At 39.7% G+C, this 20519-nt stretch overlaps 1 protein-coding gene across 3 annotated transcripts in view; it reads right to left on the reverse strand.

The window, feature by feature from the left end:
- GRM1 (glutamate metabotropic receptor 1) overlaps nt 1-20519 on the reverse strand; it is a 297798-nt gene that overhangs the window by 56926 nt on the left and 220353 nt on the right. For all 3 annotated transcript variants that reach the window (XM_023750083.1, XM_023750084.1, XM_023750085.1), the window contains one exon: nt 1538-1784. In XM_023750083.1, coding sequence (XP_023605851.1) covers nt 1538-1784 — 247 coding nt within the window. The remainder of the gene's footprint in view (nt 1-1537; nt 1785-20519) is intronic.

Here is a 20519-nt window from a genome sequence, read left to right on the forward strand (position 1 = left end):
TCCCTTCCAATCTGATCCTTTACAGAGCCCAGTTTCCAGTGGAATGCAGCATTATAACCATAGGGGAGTGCTGTTCTGAATCTCAGATCCACTGGATCCTCCTGGTATTACTTCCTAAGGTGCTCAGCACATGGAAACCTTCCCTGTGCCCAGGCCCTCCATCATTCCATCCATCTCACTCCCATGTTTACCTAAACTTGCTCCCGCCTAATGGAAGCTTGGAAGGAATCTAATAAATTCATTGTTTAATTGCTGACAATTACTTAGATGATTTATCTTTCCTAGAGCTGTTGGATTTTAACAGGGAGAATCCACTTGGCCCCACAAGGCACTCTCTAAATGTAGAACTTCACACTTACATGAAAGGAGGAGATATGTGGAGAATTATTTAGGGTATCTTACAGTACTCTCTCCCAAATAGTCTCTTACAGTGCCTTTGAAATGACATTGAGAACATTGCCAGCAACCTTGCCTGATTTTAGGATTAGCTAAAGGTAGAGCAATGTGGCAAAAAGATTACAAGCCTCAAATTCACACGGCACTGCCTCTGCCAGCTACTCTCAGTGTGATTTAAGGTAAATTTTTTAGTTTCTCTGACACTCAGCTTTATCAGATGTAAAAAGGATAAAGATATGCTTATAGCAATGAGGATTAAATGACTTGGTTTTCCATTTTAATACAGCATGTGTTTTCCCAAAATCTCTCTTTCTGCAAAACCATCTTATGAGAGAGAGAAAAGAAAGATTGTGGGCATCCTGTGCAGCAGCCAAGCCAAGGGCCTTTTTCTTTCCTGTTGCCATTTTTAATTCTTATGTCACTATTCTGATTACTCCTTGTCTAGGAAACGTCATATGAACAAACATAACTACTCTTTATACTGACATCACTCTCTATGTACCAATGAAATTTGAGCTAACTGATATTATAAAACAAGTGTTATAAAACAGACTAAATATAAAATGACTTAGGGAAAAGGAAAACATATATATATTAGTTAGGTGTAATTTTCCTTTGCTTCTTAATTCTTTGGAAGCCATAGAGACTCAATACCACAAAGAAAATTCTGTCCTTTCTTGTTCCTTAGCCTGAGACAAAGGGACACATGTGTCGGACTTCATTCTCCCCATATACTAAGCTCTTTAAGCAGGTGTAATATTAAAATATTTTAATTGACTGGCCTTGGGATCAGTCAATCAGAAAGCTGCTCTGGCCTGGAGCTGACAGTGCCAGGGAGAGTCCTGCCAGTGAGGTGCCGTCTCTTTAGTTTCTGGGTCTCGCAGGAGGTCTAGGTATTCTGAGTGATAGCTGGGTAGGGGTGTAATACTGGCAAGATGCAGGATTGTGTGTTTTTACAATAAGTTTTTCAATGTTTTAAAATATAATTTCCATGTAATATTAGCCTTGTCTCTTTAACTTTCTAGTTGTTTTGCTCATGACACCCAGAAACCATAGAACCAAAGCTAGCCAGAGTTGCCATCTGTCTGGCTCAGGGAGGGTCAGGGGTTATTCAGATCCATTACAGAAAAGACGGCTTTACCTTCCAGGAGCGTCCCCTTTCTCATCAAACCACACCTCCTCTCCAGACACACCGATGAACGTGGACTTGATGAGGAAGTCCAGGAGTTTGCTGCCGTCGATGGGCTTCATGGCATCGCAGAGGCCCACGTGGCCGGGGCACAGGGCATGGTGCATGTTCTGCAGCCCGTGGGCCATGGCGTAGATGGCATTGATGACAAAGCCCATCTTACTGTCCTGGACGTAGTTTTCTTCTAAGCTTTCATTGCCTGTAACATAAAAACAGATCGCTGCCAAGGCTGCAGTAATGGAGTCTAGGCCTGCAGGTGTAATTCTCCAGTGCTTTTCAAGGCTCTCAGAGGAAGGGAAAGCCAAGCTCACCTGTTCAAGCTTTGCGACTAGCTCTAGTATATTCTGTGTGCAAATAGTTTATTCGGTTTTATTTTCTAACTTCAATAATGGTTTTATAACATATAAAACAGACTCCATAGAGGTGAAAATTTAAGAAAAACAAAAATAAAACCTTTCAAATATTGCAAGAAAATCCTTAAGGAGCAAAGGGAATAGCGCTTATTACCTCTTGGTTCATGGAGACTTATATTAAAACTCTCCCTATATCGCAGTACTGGAAAAATATTCTTGATAGCCTCTATAGAAACTCACACTCCATAGTAAATCAATTTGTGCATTATCAAAACCCTGATATTTTCTTTGGGTGATCTCTAGGGTCACAGAAACCCAGAGCAAGAAGAAGAGCTACAGAGTATGAATCTCTTCTTATATATGACTGACAGTACAAAAATACTTGAATAAGATTTGCTTGTTATTAGAAACTCAGGTAAAATAATTTATTGATGGAAGAGTCCTACTATATACTTTAGCCTTTAGCTTTTACCAGTGAATTTCAAAAATCCTGCAATAATCTCTGCCTACGTCACAGGTGATAAAAGGCTCCCCAAGGGCCAAGCAGTTTCAAAAGAACAGAACTGCATTATAGATGAGTTCCATAGCAGAAGTCTAAACTTCAGCACTTATACATGGATGAGAAATTCAGAGACCAATTGGCCTTACTGAAATAAAAGGAACGGGTTTGGGAAATAAAATAGATTTGGAACACACCACTGGCATAATTCAGAGATTTTATATAGTTCCAGAAATTTGCCTCTCTCTATAGCGGGCTTTCCCTCCCCACTTGACTTGATAGTGAGGGGTCTACACAATGTGTGATCCAGGTGCGAGAAGCTGGGAGAGTTGGCGAGTTCATCTGCGCGTGGGGTTGAGAACAACGTAAGGCTCCGGGCACCCCGGCCAGCTGACCTTTGTGTTCTAGCCTAAATAGGCCGCTGGACACTAAGGTTCCTGAACTCGAGAGCAACACAAAGTATTGAGGAAGCTGTTGCTTAATAAGAAATTGTTAAAGTGTGATTTGCTAAAGTATTATTTTTCCAATTGGAAAAAGAACATTTTCTGAGAGGAAATAAGGAGTAAGTGAGGCACAAAGGGCATTTTAAAATCAAACCACACAAAAATAAGTATAGAGAGTTCCATAAAACAGAAAGCAAACATCCTGCAAAAACTGTAAAGTCATTGAAAAGGGGTAACTTCCGTTTGTCAGCCAGAACCCTGGCTCTCAACGTTAGTTTGCGTGCCGTTCCCTCTCATTTATATCAGGACATAAAAGAGATGGATTGATGCCCTGTGTTTGATACATTTTCAACATGCCTTTAAAGACTGCCCCAAACCCCCAGGTGCTGGAGCTAAATGTGAAAAGCTGGTCGAATTAGAGAAATTAGCAGGACTTAAAGAAGGAAGGGGGAAAAATAGACAAAAATCGAGTGGCAAAATCGCCTTCAAGGCAGCAGCCACTTCAAGGGTTCTCGTCAATACTAAAGCCATCCACTGGAAGTTGCAGCTATTGATGTCGATCCAGGCGCAAACTAAGAAAATATGAAAATGAACACATGGAGTTCTTCACCAAAAGGAAACTTCCCTATTTTGGACAAGCCTTATGAACACTGAGTTTGTTTTTGTTTTGTTTTGTTGTTTTTTTGCTGTGGTAACTGATTTAAATAACTTATATATTTTAAAAATTATGTTGGTGTCCCCAGTACAAATTTCCTAAGCTGTGGTTGTCTAGTGGATGTGTTATTCATCAGCATAGAGGCTATAAGAGTTCTTGGCTTTCCTGAGGTCAGTTTTCCTTTTGATCCGTATCTAGGGTGATTATATAACTATTGTCCAAACTGGGTCACTTTTGAAAGTGAAGTGAGTGATGATTATTCTGGAAACACAGGGGTGAACAAGGCAAATTGGTCAAGTGGTGACACATCTCTTGAGCCATGCTGCTCCCTAACTGTATCTATTTAGTGATGTTATACATATGTATATATACATACAGATGCAATAAAAATCAGTACAAATATTATTAATTTAACATTTTTACATGTATCTAATTTTAATAAGAGATGAACACATCATTAATACTTGCTACTGTTTGGTGTTTGTTATGTACGATACTCACAGAATGAGTTCACGATAATCTTGCCAAACAGACATTCATCTTGCCATTTACGAGTGAGGGAAAGGTGGTGGCATCCAGATGCCCCTTGACCCTTGGTGTTTCTGTTACGCTCAGCAGCAGCACAAGTGCAGGTACAGAAATCTAGAGAGGCGGTGCTCTTCTGGTGACAGAGGGCAGGGCATCCTGCTGTCACCAGTATCACTGTCAAGCTGGTTTGGGGTTTCTCCCTGAGATTGTTTCAGATGTGCACAGCTGCCTCTCTGACTAGAAGCACTGGTGTGCAATCTATCAACCGCAAACTATGACAGAGAAGCCATCCTGTCAGTGTTTATCCTGCAGACAGCCAGGAGGCCAGGCACATGTTTCCAGGGAATATTTGTAACTCATACCATTTCCAAAATAAACACAAAGAGCTTGCAGAGCTTGTCAATCTGAAGTGAGCCCATGCACTTGCCTACCCTGTCAGTCCACTGGGTCCACACGTGAGGAGGATGCTGCCATCAGTAAGAACTCCTCCGCTCCCACCCAGCTCAGTAGGAACTAACATTTGGGAAGGCATGACAGAGAGAAAATCATCTGGCCTTTACAGGACCATTCTCTTTGCCATAGCAACTGTCCCAGATAATGCTGCAAGGATCTATCATCAAACCAACAGAATATGTTACAGGTTTTCCTGACCAGTGTGAATAGAATATCCAAACTAATAATATCGTCACTTGGTAAGAAGGGGAAAACATTTTGAATTCCCTAAGGTTTAGTGCCTTTTCATAACACTAGTCTAAGCGTTATTAGAGAGAAGGGGGTTTTATGATTCATTTTTCTAGGGTGTATTAACTGTTATAGACCACTAGGGTGTCATTAAGGCATTACCTTTTCTAATACACTAAATGGAATCAAATAATTATACTTTACTGTGTTTATTTACCTTCAAAAGAATACCTGCCTGGTACTTCACAATGGATTGTGAAAATATCTACTTTGATTCTAAAATAGCAATCTTGTTCTCATTGTGAACCCACAACAAGGGCTATAAATTGTTGCCTGAGAGCAGCAGCCTGCAGGGCCTCCACGGGGTAGGGACCCACGGTGCACCCTCTGGAAACAGGAAATTCATGGTGGTTGGGAGGAGGGTCAGCAATTCTATCCACTGACAGTTAGGACAGCTATTCAGCAGAGTGGCAGAGCAGAAAGAACTCTGGACTAAGCACCTGAACACCTGGGACCCAGGGGCAGTTCTGCCATAATATGTCAACAATGAGCCATGGAACTTGGACAAGGGTCTACACCTCTTTGGGTCTCTGTTTCCCAACTTAAAAAAAAAACACCACAAGCGGATCAGATTATCTTTCTGAAGTTCTCTTTCCCCGCTAAAGTTTCTATGCTTCGCTTCTCCAATTCCACATTTACTGGTACTTGGCAAAGCCATTCCCATACACTAGGCTCAGTGTTACTAGGATCTTTTTTAATCCTTGCACGGCTGTGTGAGATAAGTTCTATTATCACCATTTTACAAAGGAGGAAGACTAAAGCACAGAGAGGTTAGGAAAATATGCCCTCCTTTCCCTTCAATTAATGCCGTCTGTTTTTGTGAAGAGGCGCCTGTTGAGTAACACCAAGGCTTTCTAGCTCACCTAATGGGAAGAAAAGGGGATTCATCTTATTGGGATATTGACAAAAAGAAACTGGGCGTGCTCAGCTCAGCCTCTTTCTCTCACTGGGAGGCAGACACTTGACAACACTCAAAGATTCTGGTTGGTTCTCTGGCAAATTCTTTTGTTTTCTATGCACATAATCACATGACTAATAAGACATATTTTATCATCATTTGACTCCTGGCTCTACTTCTTAGTTGGATCCAAATTTGGAAAGGAATTACACTGGCTGTCACACTGAAATCTCATGGGGCATGAATTCAAGGTCACACAGCTAGCAAGGACAGAGGCAGTGGCCTCCTGAGCTGGACCTGGGCCCCCCAAGCAGCATTGTGCATGCAAGTAGCATCCTTACCCAAGCACTGGAGCAGTCCCATAACAGACAAGACGTTCCTTAAAACAAAGAAGTATTACGGGAAACATTGGCAAACATAACTGTCCCTGGAGAAAATATTTTTCTGATTCCTTGGCATTTGTAGCTCTCCACTGCCTTCTTTTATCTGACAGCATTATACACTCAATAAATAATTTTGTATAATCTCAATTCATATTGAAATACAAAGAGGGTTGAAATTATTTTACATTGTTAAAATATCAAGCAAAGAAAATAAGTCATCCTCCTTTAAAGGACCCAAATGTTAAATTAATTGAAGGAAATTGAATCAGGTAATTTTAAAATAATTACCTCAAAGAACTAAAATGCCCTCAATTTTTCTTGAAGGCCTAGGCTACTAAAATTTTTTAATACTTTTCCAGAGAGAATTTGCATTCTCAATAGTCTAGCCCACATGCGGCTCTTTGGACCCTTGAGTGTGGCTCTTCCTAAGCCTTAGGAGTATCCTAATTAAGTTAATAACAATGTACCTACCTATATAGTTTAAGTTTAAAAAATTTGGCTCTCCAAAGAAATTTCAATCGTTGTACTGTTGATATTTGGCTCTGTTGACTGAGTTTGCCGACCACTGGGCTAGCCTCATCCATGCTCAAGTCTAAGACCTATGAGTTTTTTGTTTCCTCTGACTCTGTATTTTCTTTTTCCCCTATAAAATTTCCTCTGCTCACATCACAGAAAAATATGACCCTTCCACTATTTCTTCTTTTTTATTTATTAAAATGTAAATAAACCCCTATGTAGGATGGAAGAGAAGAAAAAAATACCATTTAATTGAGCACATGTTATTATCACTGTTATTAGTTGAATTTTTATTGCCTAAACCCACCTGCTTCTAACATATGTGAACAATATAGACATTTTTTTCTAAACACATCATCACAATCTATTGTTAAGAAAGAAATCCCCCAGTTATATAACACATGAACAGCATGCTCCCTGCAAACTGATGATAATTATGGTAAGCTTTCAATTCCCTGAAAATACAATTGTATTTTAGCTAATGTGTATTTCAAAAAATATGGTGTATGTGAAAAAGAAATGAGGGCAATCGCTGGTATGTTTAAGTGATGCTGAGGATCAGTTCATAGCATTCCGTGGAACTGTGGGGTTCTTTGTTTGTCTACAGAGAGAAAACAAGGGCAGCTTGACGTGTGCCTTTGCCTTTGTTATTGATCTGGCATAAAACAGTGGAATGGAGTTATAAACCACTCCCCCTGGAGTAACTAATCTTTTGCAGGTCTGCAGTAAGCATTTGGCAGGTAATTGTAGAGATGGAGTATGTTACAGAGAGCTGGCTGCTTTAGCCAATGTGGGAAGTTAGAGTGTTGTTAAAATTCATCAGGAACCAACTCCCTTCTCAGCAGCCTGCTGGGTCAGAAGCCTTGCCAAGCCTCTCCCAGTCTCTAAGGAGGGGTATCTATGCTAATAGCATCACTTCTGCTTATTTATGGGTAATAGGAAACATCCTTTCTTTTACATATGTAAGGGATTTTCATGATTTAGTGTAATTATGGTTCATTGTGAGTTCTTTTCAATTGTGTGTTTCTTTTTATTATCTCTTGTTTCATGCTACTGTGATTAGATTTAACTAATAGGTCAGAGTGGGTTTTGCAGAAATACAAGGACTATTTGTGAAAACTCTATCATTGATGTTCAACCTTTTTCATCTCATGGCACACATAAACTAATTACTAAAATTCTGCAGCTCATCAAAAAATATATTTTTTGCTGATATGACACAAAATAGGGGTAATTTTGATTTATTCACACCAGATGGCTATTGTTGTGTTGGCGATTGTCATTTTTTATTTGACAACTTAAGAGAAAAGAGGTCAGTGCCTCTAATTAAATAGTCAGGTATTGCATGTTTTAAAAATTCTTGTGCCGCCCTGACTGGTTTGGCTCAGTGGATAGAGCGTCGGCCTGTGGACTCAAGGGTCCCAGGTTCAATTCCAATCAAGGGCATGTACCTTGTTTGCGAGCACATCCCCAATAGGGAGTGTGCAGGAGGCAGCTGATCGATGTTTCTCTCTCATTGATGTTTCTAACTCTCTATCCCTCTCCCTTCCTCTCTGTAAAAAATCAATAAAATATATTCCAAAAAAAAAAATTCTTGTGCCACACAGGTTAAAAATCACTGCTACTTATCTCTTATGTATTTAATTAGCATCTAATATAGCATCTTCTGATAACCAATATAGAGTCTTGTTTATTACAAAAGCAAAACCATAAAAGTATAGCACTGTAAATCTATTTTTATGATTGATTCTGATTAATACCATACAATTTCTATAATTTGACAAAATGCTGTACATAAAAAGTCTACTTTTGGACATATTAAAGAATTCATATCCTTTAGCTTTTTTCCTGAAATTCGTATGCCAGATAGATAAAGTGAGAGTCTGGAATAGAAGCCTGGATGACTCTGAGGTTTAAATACAGGCCATAAGGTAAACACACCTGCATTACCTAAGAAGGGGACATAATGTGAATTTTCATTTAGAGTTGGTTTCTCCAGGGCACTATTAGTTGATATTTTACATTGATATTTTAGGTGGACTTAGGCCCTGTAGACCACAGCATTATCTGCCCAGCATTGCAGTTGTTGGGATTTCTTGAATGGCATATTGCCTTTTATATGGTGTTTCCCAGCAGCATCTCTTGAGAGAATAAACTTTGGAATTCCTAAGGGCCTAATAACTCATTGCTAGTGAGACTTTAGTCAATATCTGTCACAGAAATTAAAAGAGTAGCTCATAAGATTAATGTTGTCAAGAGCACAGAGGCCAAGAGTTCTTAGCCAGATCTGTTGATAAAACAAATACAGGGTCCAGACTTTATCCGAATCTGCATGATATGTCAACCACTCTCCTCATGTTGTGAAGGGCATATTTACAGAGTCAAGAATGCCAGATATTGGTTCTATAATGAAGGATCACCTTGAGAACTCAGAAGGCTAATCCAAATCTATTAAAATTATATTTAGGAATGAAATATAAACATTATACCTTAGTTGTTCAAATTATTTCTCATGGGCTATGAGTTAACAATTCTGAAATATATGTACTTATAAATCAAGGTTGGATAAATAAATGAATGGAAGGCAGCCAGCAGAAGCCAAGTTTGTCACAGTTGGAGTGGGAAAGCTAGAATAAACCATGTGGTGTTGGTGTCAAGATGAAGGCATCAGTATGAATTTAAGTTTAGCTTAACATATATATATAATGAATTTATATAGAAATAATTATACATGCATGTTTAGATATGGATTGGTATGCATATATTTCCCAGCTCCATCTATTGTAGCAACAAGCACACCCAGTGCCCAGATCTAGGTTTCTAATGCCATCCTATCTAATAAAAGACAAAAAGGGTAATTGACCATACCTTCACTACGCTTCCCATTGGCTAATCAGTGCCATATGCAAATTAACCACCATCAAAGATGGCGGCTAATTTGCATACCGCAGGCGGGGCTGGCCAGCGTCAGATGCCATCCAGGCCCCGTGTGCGGCCCTGGGTGGCCGGGCTTAGGCGGTGCGATCGCGTCACCTAAGCCCTGCCCCAGCCGGGACCCCCGTGTGCTGCCTAAGCCCGCTACGTAAGCCACACCCCCAGCCAGGACCCCTGTGTGCCGCCTAAGCCCTGTGCGCCTAAGCCCCGCCCCCAGCCAGGACGCCCGTGTGCTGCCTAAGCCCCACTGCCAGCTGGGACCCCATGGTGATCCCAGAGCAGGCAAGTGCGGAGGGCGGGCAGCCCCCAGGTGGGCCTGCTCCTAGGATCGCCATGGCGATTCCAGAGCAGGAAAGTTCCCCACAGGCAGCACCCAGCAGGGCCTGCCCCGGTCTCTGCAGTGATCTGGTGATCCATGAGCAGGAAAGCGCAGCCTGCAGGCAGCACCCAACCCTGGCCACAGCTCAAGGGAGAGAAAAACACGCAGTGGAGGCCAGGAGCCTGAGAGATCAACACAGAGGGGCGCCTGCTCCAAGCCTCCACGGTGTGGCTGGGGGCAGGCCCCCAGCAGACACGCACACTCACACACACACACACACACATACACACACACACAGCGCCTGCTCTGAGGCTCCAATGCGGCTGGGAGCAGGCCCCCCAGCGGACACATACACACACACACACACACACACACACACACACACACACAATGCCTGCTCCAAGCCTCTGCTGCCAGACTGTGGCCGTCAGTAGGACATCCACTGAGGGCTCCCGGACTGTGAGGGGGGCAGGCTGGGCTGAGGGAACCCCACCCCCCAGTGCACGAATTTCATGCACCGGGCCTCTAGTTATCTAATAAAGGGATTAGGACTCTTTTGGAGAAATAACCAATTTCTACCCTAAATAATGCTGGGGTAGAAAATATACAAGCTAAGCCTGGAGCATCTTATAGTACCAGAAAGTACTTTAAAAACAAAACAATAGAGATATGTCACGGGAACACTAGAGGCAACTGAAAGCTCTCAATGGGCAAAGCTATAATAATTTGAGCAACAAAATAAATAATACAGAATTAGATTGCAATATAAATACCCATGAATCCACTCTGATAAAAAATGTTAATTAAATTAAAAATTTAAAAATGTGGAGAGGAGAGAAATCTGTACAGAAAAATTACAATTTATGTAGATACTCTTCCCTTAAGAAAGTGAAGCATAATTCCCCACCCCTTAAGTATGAAATACACTTAGTGACCCCCTTTCAAAGGGTACAGCATAAAAGGGGGGATTTAGAAAGACCTGGGAAACACTACCTTAGCTAGGTTATCAATGCTAGCCATCATCATCAGTGTTAAATTGATAGGGTGTACTCTTGATATGCTGTTGAGAAAGACACTTCACTTCTGTGGTCTTCCTCCCACAAATCCCTATAATCCCAGTCTGGCTGTGAGAAATACATCAGCCAAATTCAAATTTAGGGACATTCTACAAAATACCTGACCTAAAAACTATCAAGGTCATCAAAAACAAGGGAAGTTCAATAATTTTCACAGCTGAGGAGCCTAAGGAGACATGAAAAAATAAATATAATTTTCAATATTCTAGGTGGTATCCTGGGACAGAACAAAGAAAACTGATGAAATATGAAAAAATATGAAATTTAGTTAATAATAATGTACCATGGTTGGCTCATTAATTGTGATAAACATAACATAGCAATATGAGATCTTAACAATTGGGAAAACTGGGAGCAGAGTATATGAGAACTCTCTGATATAGATTTGTAACTTTTCTTTAAAACTATTTTAAAATACAAACTTTATTTTTTTAAATATACAAGAATTAGCATCAAACCCGGCCCAGAATTAGGTAAGAAGAGATAACATGATCACATGCTTGCTATGTGAGAAGAACTTAATTAGGTGTTTTACATGTATTATTCATCTCACAATAACTTATGAAATAGGTGATATTACTGATGGAAAATCCAAGGTTTAGTGGCTCAAATGAGTTGTTCAAGATCACACAGCCAGAGAGTGCTGGTGACTATCCCAACACCCAGCTGGCTGATTCCAGAGTTCTGTCTCTTACTTAGTCACAGCCCTCGAGAGGTATTACATTCAGCAGGCTCATGGAAAGATGTGGTATTTGAAACTACATTCATAAATATTTGCGTGTACAACATGAAATCTGCCTGAAGGTAGATTATGTATCATCTATAGAGAGAACTCATACACATTTCCTAATGTGATGAGGTCACTATGATTTATTACAGTGGATGATGCTGATACAGAGGCAGAAATTTTTGCATGGTTCTTTCATATTAATGCTCCATTTATTACTACATAGAAAAGGTTAAAACCAACAGGCAAAATTCATTTGGAAAGAAGCACACTACTAAAAATAAATATTCTATATTCTACGACCCTCAGACTTACCTTGCCACGGGAAACTATTAACTGATTTCCCAAGGTTATATGAGTTCCCAGAATGCTCCAGGATCGATGTTTTTTTAGACACAATTGTTGTCCATGCACTTAAACAGCTAGAAGTGCTTTTTCTTTTCTAAGTGGAGATACCCACTGAAGGTTAACATAAGAATCTAATTAAACAAGTGAACCTGGAGGCAGGCATACAGATTTGGTTGGCAAAAATCAGTTTGGAAGCCATGTGATAAGAACAAACTATGAGGAGGCTCAAAAGTACCACAAGGGATTCTCTCAAGCCACATCCATGCTCTGTGCGTGTAGTTGACATAGACTGCTAACCTCACTGTTGGGGTCAGGTCTTTGCAAACTAACCTTGCTCAAAATTATCAAAACACACTCATCAAAAACACTCTTAAGGAGCATATGGAATTTAGCATCTCTGCACCAATATTTCTGTTGACTGTGAGACTTTTAGTGCCTTATGGGAACTTTGCTTTCTAGGATGCCAGGTGTTACACCCTTTTTGGATGATGCTTCAATCATGGGATTCGGTTCAACGGAAATAACTGGGCAACCTATCAAGATTCCCCTCCTCCCCCATGGTTTCTAGTTATTCTTAGATGAAGATATATGAGACAAGCACAAATGTAGTCAAGATGATTCTTTGTCTACACTTATTCCTTGTTCATTTTGGTACCCAAAGTGTAACAAAGACAATTATCTCCCATTACACCTTGGAATTTGGATGAAATGAGTGTTCCCCCCACCCCTCTATGTATTTATTTGATTCTCAAAAACACATAAACAAGTATCCAACTCTAGAGAGAAGGAGGAGCACAGAGACCTTAACACACACTACCCACTAAGGTTCAAAAGTGTGATAGCAGAAATGATGGACAGGGTTAGTCATAACCAAGGCTACATTAAAGAAAAAAAATGGATACCTGTAGCTCATCATAAAGGTATAAGTCTAGGCTGATGTACAAGATTTAGACCAAAACCTGTGTTGTTTGAGGTCCATCCTAGTTCCAGCTGTAAAATTCAGTGATAGTAGAACTTTTTAATACTCTGTGTGTGTGTGTGCATGATTGTGCTTGTGTTCACTTGCACATGCTTTACATTAAATACTGCTATGTGTGTGTGCATTCAAAGAACTGTACTATTTTGAGCCCTGATATTTTTTCAAAATTCTTCAAATGAGCTTGACATAGAAGAAGAAGCTTCCTTCTAATTAACACAGGGCATGCTGAGCTGTCATAGCACTCTGATGAGGTTAGAGATTTGCCATTTGTCCCCCTGAACTGATTTCTTACACAGGGAGGAACAAAAAGGCAGCAGCAGAGATAAATTCTGCCATTAACTAAAAAGTCAATGTAAAGATTAGTTTGCTGAGAAATGAGCACTGGAACCAAGGTATGTATATTCACCCTGCATGTGCTCAGAAATATTTGGGAAGAGAAAACCATGAAATAGACTGATCAGCATGACACTGCCACATTGATCTAGAAGTTTTTCTAGTGATGAGGTCAACAGGAAAACCATTAAAAGCATATCCTCTAAAAACACTGGGCATTGATTTTTCAGCTGTGCCCCCTGATAGCTCAAGAACTATAAAGTGAAGGCAATGATGATTTTCCTTCGCCTCAACAACTGCTGAATCAGAATCACCAGGTATTTCTACAACTACTCATGTAGACTGAACAGCATAAAATTGCCTCAGTGGATTTTTTAAAATTACATTAGTACAGAGAGAAAATACTCTTTTGTGTACCAAGGAATATAATGGTTTATTGTTAAGTTTCTATTGTCCTTAGCTTCTTTGAATGTGATGTATTTTTTTGATGTCCAGAGTAGCCTTGTATATAAAGAGCAAGGATAACTGAGGGCCATTTTGCTTCCAGAAATCCACCACAACACATCCCCTATGCCTAATTGCAAAACCACTATCATATTGTCAGAACAGACCCACCTGCAATTGAAGCATACCTTGCTTGTTTTCATGAAACTAAATAGAGTTCTTAGACAACAATCCTATATAATAAAAGGCTAATATGCCAATCAACTGAATAACTGAACGGCTGGTTGCTATGATGCACATTGACCACAAGGGGGAAGACTCAATGCAGGAGCTGCCCCCTGGTGGTCTGTGGGAACACAGAGAGCGTTGCTCAGCCAGAAGTTCTCCTGCCTCCACGGTAGCACTAAGGATGTCTGATTGATGGATCCTCTATTAACATGGTTAATAAAGATAACAATAATAATAGATATTATTTATTAAATTTTAAATAGCCAGTCAGAGGGTTTTAAATTTGAAGCAATAAGTCAAAGGAAGTCCCTATGCTTTTAGGCCTAATTTCCTCGATGGCTGTCTACAGCAAATATTCTAAGCATCCATAAACTCATGAGTCTTCTTTTAAGCCATAGACACACATGATATCCTGAGGAAGATGGGTGAACTAAGCAAGCAAAGAAAGCAAAGTTAACATTTTCCCATTTGTTGGAGCTTGGGCCCCACACCAAATTCAGATTAAAACAGACAGGGACAGGCCACATAGAAGCCTTCTTAGACCTGAGCTTGTTAGACTCAAGTAATTTCAGCCCTGATCCATCTTTTCCCTACCCACCCAACCCCAGACTCTCTTGCTCTCTAAACCTCCAAACTTTGAGCTTGGATTATACCATCATTGAAAATGGCAACTCATACTTTACCAATGACATCATTGTGCTGTATCTTACAAAAAGAATTTTCTGCCAGGAAAGTGGTTGGAGGCAGTGCTTTTTAAATTTCTGCCATAGCACAGACCCTAAATTCTATGAAAAGCTGGCTTCCCTCCCTCTCCTTCTGTTGAGAACACATCTCAATAAATCATTAGCAAAAGAATCTCTGCCTCTGTTTCTACCTCTCAGGAACTCAACCTAACCTAAGACAAATGACCTGTTATATACTAGGCCTAGGTCATAGGCTCAAGATTCTAAAGCCCTTTCCTCAGGATTGATCATGAGGCACTTTTCTCAACAATTATCAGCATTGGACCCTTTGAAGGTATTTGCTCCAGTGAAGATTCCTGCCTCCACCGTAGATCCACTGAAAAGAATCATGTTATTGAGGCCCAGAGCCCCCTGGAGAGACCCACACACTTTGAAGATTAAGAATGTGGTTCCAGAACTTGGAGTAGAAAGAGGGTATTGATGGAAATTAGTGGGTGGGCAAATAAAGAGAAGAGGGACACAGGAGCTGGGAATTGGGATGAAGCAGAAGTTGAAACAGAATGAATAGTAATGCAATGTAATGCAAATAAGAGGCTTCTCAGTAGTGACAGCAACTTCCCCAGAGAGGGATTCAGAGCTGGGAAATACCTACTGGAGAATTATGTGTCCTTCATTGACCCTTAGGGCTCCTACTTATAAAATGCGGACAGTGAGGCCTTCCACTTAACAACTTTATATTCATGTAATAGAGACAGACTTAAACAATGTGCAAGTGATTTAAACCAGTTGAAAAAGGGACATTACATAAATACAAGTTATGACACTATTAATACCTTCCTGGAGGAGTTTCAAAACCACTGCCAAGTTCTGAAGCCTTACAATCTGCATGAAGCAATAACAAAGTTCAAGAGGTTTCAGATTTGATCTGCAAAATATCAGTCAATGAAAAGAATTTCTTATTCATTTCTAAATTATTCCTAACTGAGTGCAGATAGTACCTATAAAACTTCTTCATCTGAAGACTCTTATTAGCTTTAAGAGTGAGACTGCACAATAGATATTTTTTCTCATTAAATTTTAGCTGAGTTTCAAAGGGGAAAAAAGGGCTTCTAAATGAAAATAAATTCTTTACAGAGGAATTTGTGCAAGAATGAGGTCTGGTCATATATCAACGGAATATTCTTGGGCTGAGAGAAAATAAGGTTGTCAAGGCAAAGACCTCATGTTTATAGTGATTTATTAGTGGGAAATAAGGCATCATGGCACTTTAGTGGTGTGTAAAGATGCAGATAATGACATGTCAGGTACTTTCCACACCATATGCCACTCTAGTACAGCATATCTGCTTTCCCTACGACTGTTCCACACCTGCCTGACATAAACTGGTGGGAAGCATGTATGGAGAAAGAACAACAGACTTACTTTCTGGTCTTAGTGTATTCATAGTGACCAATGTAAGCTAGTCATAGTAACTGTAAGTTAATAACAAATTCTGGCCTCAGCTTCCCCATATGTATCCAGGAGGATAATAGGCTATTATATGAGAAAGTTTACATGACATTTGTGTTGTGTGGCTATACACAAGACAATAACTCTTCTGGGCCCAACTTCTTTATCCTGTAAAATAATCTGAATTCTAGTTATGCCCAGATCTTTATATTAAAGGTCATCCATAGGTTGAGAACAAAGCCACTCAGTCACCCATGACTGTCACAGGCATTCTAGGGACTAACAAGGATGACTGAAGAGCCACACTTTCTGGTCACTGATTTTAGTTTCTCATTCCCCAAACCTCACACTGGGGCTAGTCATTAGGCTTGATGTACCCATATTTCATTTCTCAACCACTGTCCAGTCCTGTTAGAATCCTAATTAGCAGTGAAATGGTTGAAGGATGAGAAAGGCAAAGGGAGGAATAATAGAAAATTAGCCTAAGATCAAGGATTTGATAATAATAATCTGTTTTGCTTTTCCCCCATTGTATTTTTCTAGACTTATAGGAAATGAGAGAGAGAGAGAGAGAGAGAGAGAGAGAGAGAGAGAGAGAGAACACCAGAATCAACATCTCAGGATTTAGGCTTTTGTTTCTGAGATTTTAAGCACTCACAGCCATTACTGCCATTGTTCACACCCGTATGAAGAGGAGCTTAACTCCTTCCTCAATGACAGCAAAGATCTATTACCAGGGAACCCAAGTGTCTCCTACCAGCTGAATCCTACCTAATGATGACAGATGATTCACCACAATACTTCCAGGAAATGGAGTAAATCTACTTCTAATTCCTTTCCTGACCATTGTCCCAAATAATATGTACAGATAAGTATTTAGGTTTAATGAAGCACAGTTATCAATGAAAAACACATTTTGTCAATTTGGTAATCTATGCAATAGATCCTAGAATCTAGAACCATCACAGAGATAGGGGGAAAAGACTTGTTAGTCATGTTAGGAGAAAAACACACACACACACACACACACACACAACAAACAAACAACAACAAAAAACAACAGCCCACAAGCAGCCCACAAGCAATCACATATGTGAGGTAAACCAGCGTCTGCTAAATGCCTGCAAATACTCCTATGAGAGATGATATTAAGGGGTTGCAGTGATCATTTACTAAAATAATAAAGGGTCTTTTAGGAAATAGAAAAGGAGTAACAGTTTTTAACTTTTTGTGGTAAGCAGAATGGCCACCTACAGATGCCCAAATCTGGAACCTGTGAATGCTATCTTACATGGCAAAGGTACTTTGCAGATATAACTAAGATTGAGGCCTTTAGAAATACGAGGATTTCTCTGTATTATCCAGGTGGACCCATGTAAACCACAGGAGACTCACAGGCAGAAAGCTTTTTCTTGCTGGAGATAGAGAAATGTAACAGAGCGCATATTGAAGAGATCTAAAGCGTGAGAGGAACTTGGCCTACCCTTGCTGGAGCAGACATATGGGAAGCATGAAAAAGCATGTGGGAAACTTATAGAAACAGCTGCTGGCTGACACACAGCAAAGAAACAAGGACTTCTGTACTACAACTGCAAAGAACAGAATTCAGTCAACAACCTAAATGAGTTTAGGAAGCATGTATCCACAGAGCCTTCTGAGACACTACACAAGACTCAATTGAGCCATGTCATCCTGTGACTTCTGACCTACAGGACTGTGAGATACTAAAAGGGTGTTATTTTTAAGCTGCTAACTTTGTGATTATTTGTTAAGGCAGCAGTAGAAAACATGCACCTCTCATTAGCTGTTATGCATGATGTATTAGCCTCCAGCCAACTGCAGAAAGTAGAAAATAAAAGACCCCCATGGCGAAACCAACTAGCTTTCTTATTGCATGAAATTGACCTTCACAATAAATATTGCATTCATTTAAAAATGCTTCCCTCTGAATATTTAAGAAATAAAGAAATATTCATGTCCCTGAAATGATAAATAGACAGTGTGCTGTCCATTCTAGTCCTATGATTTTTTTCTGACTTCCAAGTTATCACATACACTGAAAGGACATTTTTCAACCAATCAACTGACATTAAGGCCATCCTTCAAGGGCAATTGTTATCCAGACTATATATTTTACTGCCACTTACCACCAGCTCAAAGTCAACTTCATAAACATATAGCTACTGCAAGATCCAGCCATTCTACTTCTAGAATTTGAGCCAAAAGAAATAAAAGCATATTTCTATACAAATACTTGTATATGGATTTTAAAAGCAGCTTTATTTGTAATAACCAAAATCTGGAAACAACTTAAATGCCTATCACCAGATGATGAATGAATAAATTGTGATATATCCATATAATAGAACACTACTTGGCAATTAAAAGGAATGAACTGCTGATATATGCAATACAATATTGAATCTCATCACAATAATTATGCTGAGTAGAAGAAGGCAGACAGAAAAGAGTTTACAATGTACAATTTCATTCATATTAAAGTGCAGCAATTGCAAATTAACTATAGTGACAGAAAACCAATAAGTGATTGCTTCTGGATAGGAGTGGGGAAGGATAGGGAGTGTTTGGAGGGAGGAATTTTCATCATGACACAAAGGAATCTGGGGGGTGATATTTTCATTATTTTGAGAGTCATGATTGCTTTTTGGGCATTTACATATGTCAAAATTTATCAAACTGTGCATTTTAAATATGTGAATTTTACTATATGGCAATTGTCCTCAATAAAACTATAAAAAAGGTAAAATAGTGTAAATGAGCCAAACTCCAAGTATATTTGGTCAGACCCATCATAAGAAGGACTATAACGTTTTATTATGGCTGAAATTATAATTTTTACTTTGTGTGAAATTCCCCAGCACCAAATGTGTACAAGACATGAAATGAAAAACTATAGTCCTGGTGAGAAGTAAAAATTAATAAACAAAAAATCTCATTTGAAATGGAGTCGGGAGGCTTAAAGAAAAAACTTTCACCCACATGTCACTCAAGGCACACTACTGACACCAACAAGAAGAGATGTGCTTTAGTACAGCAATTCATACTACCACCCCACCTCACAGGAGGAAGAAAAGACTCCTTCTTGCCAGTAACAGCTTAGCCACTGGGAGACTTCTATAACTCAGCCAATAGAAAGTCACTCTATTTGAAATTTCAGTTTCTTCCAATGAACTCTTTGTTTAAAAAGCCCCTCCCAAGTTCATGAAAGGAGTCCCCTCCTTTGCTTATCTGGACTTGAGCATGGTCCGCCATTAGAGCACATGTCCTGAAATGCAAGTCTTTGTTGTTCCCAAATAAACACATTTTGCTGGAGAAATGCCTGGCTATCTCTTAACTTAAGGTCACAGAAGTAACACGACATATAAGATGTGGAGTAACCCTGTTTGGGACAACCTAAATATATACTCGACTCTTATGCCAGGTTAAACTCTTTATGAAGAACAGCTATAAGTTTTAATCATTAAAAGCATTCACTCTCAAAATTGTTCAGGAAGTAGGCTAGACCATAAAACTTTGGAAATATATAAGTTGATTATTAAGGAGAAAACTGATCTGTCAAAGAAATTTTTTTTTATTGCTTAAAGCATTACAAAGGGTATTACATATGTGTCCTTTTTTTTCCCCGCCCTTGACAATACCCCGGCTTCCCCTACCCCCCAGTGTCTTATGTCCATTGGTTATGCTCATATGCATGCATACAAGTCCTTCGGTTGATCTCTTACCCCCCTCCCTCCTGCCCCCCAACCCTCCCCGGCCTTCCCGCTGCAGTTTGACAATCTGTGTGAGGCAGCTCTGCCTCTGTATCTATTATTGTTCAAAAGTTTATAATGGTCTCTATTATCCATGAATGAGTGAGATTATGTGGTATTTTTCCTTCATTGACTGGCTTATTTCACTTAGCATAATGCTCTCCAGCTCCATCCATGCCATTGCAAATTGTAAGAGTTCCTTCTTTTTTACAGCAGCATAGTATTCCATCGTGTAGATGTACCACAGTTTTCTAATCCATTCATCTACTGATGGGCACTTAGGCTGTTTCCAGATCTTAGCTATGGTGAATTGTGCTGCTATGAACATATGGGTGCATATATCCTTTCTGATTGGTGTTTCTGTTTTCTTGAGATATATTCCTAGAAGTGGGATCACAGGGTCAAACCCATTAAAATACCAACGGCATACTTCACAGATCTAGAACGAACTCTCCAAAAATTCATCTGGAATAAAAAAAGACCCCGAATAGCTGCAGCAATCCTGAGAAAGAACAAAGTAGGTGGGATCTCAATACCAGATATCAAGCTGTATTACAAAGCCACTGTTCTCAAAACTTCCTGGTACTGGCCAAGAACAGACATATAGATCAATGGAATAGAATAGAGA

Source organism: Myotis lucifugus, unplaced genomic scaffold, assembly GCF_000147115.1.
Source record: "Myotis lucifugus unplaced genomic scaffold, Myoluc2.0 scaffold_11, whole genome shotgun sequence".
In the NCBI taxonomy this organism is placed as follows: domain Eukaryota; kingdom Metazoa; phylum Chordata; class Mammalia; order Chiroptera; family Vespertilionidae; genus Myotis; species Myotis lucifugus.